At 49.9% G+C, this 6852-nt stretch overlaps 1 protein-coding gene across 1 annotated transcript in view; it reads left to right on the top strand.

Annotated features, from left to right (window-relative positions):
• Nucleotides 1–6852, top strand: part of LOC107121439 (1-phosphatidylinositol 4,5-bisphosphate phosphodiesterase gamma-1-like) — a gene marked incomplete at its 5' end in the record, with an annotated part of 59781 nt that overhangs the window by 49093 nt on the left and 3836 nt on the right. Inside the window, 3 exons of the mRNA XM_015424347.1 lie at nucleotides 1326–1487; nucleotides 2441–2529; nucleotides 5520–5704. Coding sequence (XP_015279833.1) covers nucleotides 1326–1487; nucleotides 2441–2529; nucleotides 5520–5704 — 436 coding nt within the window. The remainder of the gene's footprint in view (nucleotides 1–1325; nucleotides 1488–2440; nucleotides 2530–5519; nucleotides 5705–6852) is intronic.

Here is a 6852-nt window from a genome sequence, read left to right as displayed (position 1 = left end):
CTTCCGATGGGTAACGCTAGCAGTTCGAAAGCAAGAAATTGCAAGTAGATCAATAGGTACCGCTTCAGTGGGAAGGTAATAACGTTCCGTGCGCCTCGGCATTTAGTCATGCCGGTCACATGACCACGGAGAAGTCTTTAGACAACGCTGGGTCTTCGGCTTGGAAATGGAGATGAGCACCGCCCCCTACAATCAGATTCGACTGGCTTTCGAGCAAGGGAAACCTTTACCTTTACGTTAACACTATGGGAGGTTTCAGGAGGGAGAACCGATGGTAAAGCACCTGCTTTGGATGCAAGAGTTTCAGTCCCAGAATCTCATAGAATCACAGAGTTGGAAGGGTGTCCCACAGAGGTCATCTAGTCCAACCCCCTGCTCAACGCAGGATCAGCCTAGAGCATCCCTGACAAGGGTTTGGTCAGCTGCTGCTTGAAGACTGCCAGTGACAGTCTCCAGTAACACTGGTGCATCTGCTTGGAATCTTGGTGGATCTTACTTAGAGAAATTGCTAGGGACTGAGGTCTATACAATAGTGTGCCACTGTGCTGAAACTACAATCCCACTGTGTAATTTTGGCATCATTTAATGTGTCGTGTTCATACTGAACGCCTGGCTTTAGTTCTGTCCTGGTGGGTTCCGCGACCCTAATCCTATGGCACTGTTTGTTGAACGGCTCATCCTGTGGACTGTATTGGCTTACGCGGCAGAATTTGCCTTGAGTCCAAGTGAAGGCCGAGTTTAAATGACCTAAATAAATATGTAATGTTGGGGGGAAATCTTTTTATGCATCAGAGCCAAGCTAGAGATGATCATTTTTCACAACTGGGTTTCGGTTCCCTGACCCGACTTTCAAACCAGCAGCCTCATAGAATCATAGAACGTTAGAGTTGGAAGGGACCTTGCAGGTCATCTAGTCCAACCCCCTGCACTCTGCAGGAGCACAGCTGAAAGACAGCCCCACAACAGACTCGAAAGAGGGTCCTCCAGCCTCCGCTTGAAAACGTCCAGCGAAGGAGCATCCACCACCTCCCGAGGCAGACTGTTCCACTGCTCAGCCACTCTGACAGTTAGGAAGTCTATCCTGATATTTGGCCGGTATCGATTCCCTTGTCATTTCCACCCATTAGATCTAGTCTTGCAATCCGGAGCGAGAGGGAATAGATCTGCTCCATCTTCTACATGACAGCCCTCATGGTGCTGGGTATTCGTTTCCCAAGCGTGCGTTGTTCCAATTCGTATCCGAATGGCAGGGAAGTCGCCTGCTTGGGTTCCGAGTCCTGCGTCCCACTCTCACCGTGTTTCTTTCCCTCCCCCCCCCGCGTCAGCTGACAACGGCCTCAACCCCGTCTGGCTCGTCAAGCAGTTCGTCTTCGACATCAACAACCCCGAGTTTGCCTTCCTGCGTTTTGTGGTCTACGAGGAGGACATGTTCAGCGACCCCAATTTCTTGGCCCAGGCCACCTTCCCCGTCAAGAGCCTCAGGACAGGTAGACGTCCACCACCGCCCGCCCCCCATCTCTCACTAAAAGTCCGTGGGGTCGGGGAAGACCCTGATATGTGGCTCTCCTGGAGTCGAGGGGCTGGTGGTCAGATTCAGGCCGCCTTCTTCTGTTCCACGCAGCTTGTGCTTGTGTCTAATTTGTTCCACTCTCGTTTATGGGGGTCGGTGGCAGAGCATCTGCTTGGCATGCAGAAGGCCCCCGGTTCAAACCCCGGCATCTCTAGTTAAAGGGGCCGGGTAGGAGACGGTATGAAAGACCTCTGCCTGAGACCCTGGAGAGCCACAGCCGGTCTGAGTCGATGATACTGGTTTTGATGGACCAGTTGTCTGATTTAGAATGCACACTGATTTCAGTATACACACTGCTTCATGTGTGTTCATTCGTGGCCTCCTGCACTGGATGCTGGGTCTTGTCTGGTTTTGGAAGCCTTTGGAAAGATGTTTTACAATAGTAATCTTGACCACTGAGGAGGGGCCGAAACGCATATGGTCTACTGGTCATAAGATATACCCATCAATTGTATATGTAGAACTATCAGCTCTGTGTGCAAAACGTTTTAAGAGTCTGATATTTGGATCATCCCTTTTAAGCTATTTTATCTTTTACTAATGTGTACACCATCATAAATATTGTTTGCTTGGCCCTCATGTATCCCTGCCAGTTTGGTGTAGTGGTTAAGTGCGCGGACTCTAATCTGGGAGAACCGGGTATGATTCCCCACTCCTCCACTTGCACCTGGCTGGATGACCTTGGGCAAGCCGTAGTTCTGGCACAGCTGTTCTTGAAAGAGCAGTTTCTCTCAGAGCTCTCTCAGCCCCGCCTACCTCACAGGGTGTCTGTTGTGGGGAGGGGAAGGGAAAGGAGTTTGTAAGACACTCTGAGACTCCAAGTGAAGGGCGGGGTAGAAATCCAATCTCCTCCTCCTCCTCCTCCTCCAGGTTACAGGTCAGTGCCTCTGAAGAACAGCTACAGTGAAGACCTCGAACTTGCTGCCCTGCTGATCCACATCGAAATAGTCAATGCCAAGGTAAGTCAGATGCATTCAGAAGTCAGGCAGCACCAGAAGTCAGAAGCACCCCAAAAAAGCTTTAAAAAGTAACACAGCTGGTCTCTGAACGGCCACACAGGGTTTAAAAAAAAACAGGAGGAAGAACAAAGAAACCTGTAACTAACTGTGATCAAATAATTATAAACACCACTGCAGTTGGACCAGCCTTGGGTCAGTCACAAGTTCTCTCAGAGCTGTTCTCTCAAGGACAGTCCTCGAAAGAGCTCTCTCAGCCCCGCCTACCTCACAGGGTGTCTGTTGTGTGGAGGGGAAGGGAAAGGAGTTTGTAAGCCGCTTTGAGACGCCGAGTGAAAGGCGGGCTAGAAATCCAATCTCCTCCTCCTCTTCCTCTTCGACAGTTCTCGAGAGGGCTCTCTCAGCCCCACCTACCTCACTGGGTGTCTGTTGTGGGGAGGGGAAGGGAAAGGAGATTGTAAGCCGCTCTGAGACTCCTTTGGGTAGTGAAGGGTGGGGTATAAATCCAATCTCTTCCTCCTCTTCTTCGACAGTTCTCGAGAGAGCTCTCTCAGCCTCACAAGGTGTCTGTTGTGGGGAGGGGAAGGGAAAGGAGATTGTAAGCCGCTCTGAGACACCTTTGGGTAGTGAAGGGCAGGGTATACATCCAATCTCTTTTCTTCAGGTGGGGGATTCTTCACCCTTTTATGTATCAATTAGATGCCAATTTGCTGAGGATATTATAGTTCTATAAACAGATGCGATATCGCAGTATACAATATATACAGAAAGCAAGCAAGCACTGTACAAATAATGCAGACCACAAGTGCTCAAAAAGTTGTGCAAAAAGAGTAAATTTGTATGACAAGAATAACCGAGGACCACGTGTATCAGTAAAACCAAACTACGTCATATGATGTACAGGTCCATGAATAGTGCAAGTCCATAGTTCCTGCATTGGCACGGAGTTGGACTCGATGACTTTGGGTGTGCCTTCCACCTCTGAGATTAAATAAATATGCCCAATAGAACGGCTAGAATTGACTCCAGGTCCACCTTAGAGAGCAACAGGATGGGGGGAGGAGACGAGCTGTTGAGAGTTAAAGCTCCTTCGTCAGAACATCGACTCCCGAAACCTCACACCCTCCGAAGAATCTTCTTGTTCTCGAAGGTGCTCACTGGAGTCGATTCTAGCAGTTCTACCCTCTGAAACGAGGCCCAGGAGGGCTTCCCAAAGCCTTACATCTTGCGAGAGTTCGGGAAGCATTATTGAGTAGGCCCAGCTCACCATGCAGTGTTGAAAGATGCTGGGGAAACGAGGAGGGTCAGAGCGTTCCTTGCTCCAGCCCGTAGGCTGTGAGGACAACGGTCTCAGGTGGAGGAACACCATCAGACCGAAGAAACTGTGGGATAACATAAGAGAAGCCAGTGTTGGATCAGGCCATCCAGTCCAACACTCTGTGTCACACAGTGGCCAAAAATAGCAGGGGCCATCAGGAGGTCCAGCGGTGGGGCCAGGACACTAGGAGCCCTCTCACTGTTGCCTCCCCCCCCCCAAGCACCAAGAATACAGAGCATCATTTGCCCCAGCCTGAGAGTTCATAAGGTCATAAGAGAAGCCAGTGTTGGATCAGGCCAATGGCCCATCATAAGAACATAAGAGATGCCAATGTTGGATCAGGCCAAAGGCCCATCCAGTCCAACACTCTGTATCACACAGTGGCCAGAAATACCAGGTGCCATCAGGAGGTCCACCAGTGGGGCCAGGACATTAGAAGCCCTCCCACTGTTGACCCCCCCCCACACCAAGATGACAGAGCATCACTTGCCCCAGAGTCCCTATCTATACCTTGTGGCTAATAGCCACTGATGGACCTCTGCTCCATATGCTTATCTAATTCCCTTTTGAAGCCGTCCATGCTTGTAGCCACCACCACTTCCTGTGGCAGTGAATTCCAAGTGTTAATCACTCTTTGGGTGAAGAAGTACTTCCTCTTATCCGTTCTAACCCGACTGCTCAGCAGTTTCATGGAGTGCCCACGAGTTCTTGTATGGTGAGAAAGAGAGAAAAGGACTTCTTTCTCGACCTGCTCTATCCCAGGCATAATCTTATAAACCTCGATCATGTCACCCCTCAGCCGTCATTTCTTCAAGATAAAGAGCCCCAAGCACTTTAACCTTTCCTCATACGAAAAGTGTTCCAACCCTTTTATCAATCGAGTTGCCCTTTTCTGCACTTTTTCCAATGCTATAATATCCTTTTTGAGGTGTGGTGACCAGAACTGCACACAAGCTCTGTGACCCTCTCTCCTTTGGTCAGTGTTTTCATGCTCCTGTGAAGAGCCACAGCCCTGATGGAGCACATTACCAGTCATGGATGACCCTTTTTGCCCGAGAGGCAGCCTAGCATCTGGATAGTCCTTGCAGCCAATACTCCCTCTAAGTTGTGGAGTCTTGTGAGCAAAAATTCTACTTTGTGGGTTACTGGCATTAAAGCCGTGAGCGAGCCATTTGGCTGCTGCATAAATTATTTTGCTCTGGAGCAGTGTTCCCTCTAAGGTGAGTTAGTGTGAGCCAGCTCACAGTTTTTTAGCCCACAGCTCACACGTTTTTGTCTCAGCTCAGGAAGGACGGGGCTCCAGAGCAAACTGACTGACGCAGTAGTCAAATCGCTCGCTCACAACTTTAATGCCAGCAGCTCACAAAGTAGGATTTTTGCTCACAAGACTCCACGGCTTAGAGGGAACATTGCTCTGGAACCCCATCCTTCCTGAGCTAAGAGAAAAATGTGTGACCTGGAGGCTAAAAAACTGTGAGCTAGCTCACACTAACTCCGCTTAGAGGGAACACTGCTTGCAGGGCGGGGGAGAGCAAGCAGGTTGGGGCGGTGGAGAGGAAAGGAATAGTAGGGTTTTAAGCCACTTTCAGAAGATGGCTGGGGATCACAGCGTCCTCCTCCCGCCAGCTCTCGAGTCGCCACACAGCTTCCTCTGCTTCCCCCGCCCCCTTTGCAGGAAGAAGACGACGAGAACCTCTACTCCTCCATCCAGCAGCTGCGGGACCGGGCCAGCGAGCTCTCCAACCAGGTCTCCAGCTTCGAGCACAGCAACAACTGTGACTCGCGGTATCAGCAGCGGCTGGACGAGCTGCGCGCGGCGCAGGAGCGGCTCATGGAGCTGACGGAAGTGCGCAACAGGAAGTGAGTTTGGGTCCCTCGGCCCACTGTCAAAATCTGGTTGGGGGAAGCGGCCCTCCTTCCTTGGCCTCACCTGCCCCCCTTTCACCACCCACTGGGTGCCGGCGTCCCCTATGACCGCCCCAAGGACCCGCTCTCTTCCAGGCTATTACGCTCCTTGCAGAAGTCTTTGTGCCAAAGAGATGCAGATGTGGTTGGCGCATTAGGAGACAGTCCCCCTCTCCCACCCACCACCCACCCCCAAAAAGATTATTTTGTGTTATGGCTGCTCCCTTAAAATAAGGAAAATAAACCGTAACAACTGTGATGTAATTACAAAAAGTCAGTTCAGTTTTTTTCTTCCTCAGAGCAGAATGCGTGTAGACTTTACTATAGCTATTCATGCCTACGAGGAAACTTATCGAAACAGGGTTTTGAAGAAGCTGCAGAATCGTGAATTTTTGTACTACTTGAATACAAGAAATAGAAAGGCACAGGGAACGTTTTACTGGCTACTGCGCCAGTTTGGTGTAGTGGTTAAGTGCGCGGACTCTAATGTGGGATAACCCGGGTTTGATTCCCCACTCCTCCGCTTGCAGCTGCTGGATTACCTTGGGCAAGCCATAGTTCTGTCAGAGCTGTTCTCTCAAGGGCAGTCCTCGAAAGAGCTCTCTCAGCCCCGCCTCCCTCCGGTGTCTGTTGGGGGGAAGGGGAGGGAAAGGATTTTGCAAGCCGCTCTGAGACTCCGAGTGACGGGCGGGGTATAAATCCCATCTCTTCTTCTCATTTATTTGCATTGGATTGAGGTGGAGAAGACCAGGCAGACACCTGCAATAGATACGAGTACTGTGTCATTGGACTATTCTTATTGGTGAAGGGTTTCTTGTCCATGTGATTTCACAGAAATGTATTAATATTTATCAAACACTTGGAAAAGAAAAAAACTGAACTGACTTTTCTTAATTATACCACAGTTCTTATTGTTTATTTTCTATTTACCAATCCCCATGATCTCTCTGGTTACTTTAACCCTTAAAATAAGGGTCTTCCAAACATTTAGATTAGAATAAAGGCAACGGATGGGCAACAAGGCCAAGGCCTACGAAATCGTGCCTGGTGCAGAGCTAGTGGATAGAGAGAGAAGCTGTCCTCCTCCTCCTTTAATAAGTAGA

Source organism: Gekko japonicus, unplaced genomic scaffold (genome assembly GCF_001447785.1).
Source record: "Gekko japonicus isolate JY-2015 unplaced genomic scaffold, Gekko_japonicus_V1.1 scaffold3999, whole genome shotgun sequence".
Taxonomy (NCBI): Eukaryota; Metazoa; Chordata; class Lepidosauria; order Squamata; family Gekkonidae; genus Gekko; species Gekko japonicus.
The sequence above is the reverse complement of the archived record's forward strand: the minus strand, read 5'-3'. Positions and strand labels throughout refer to the sequence as shown.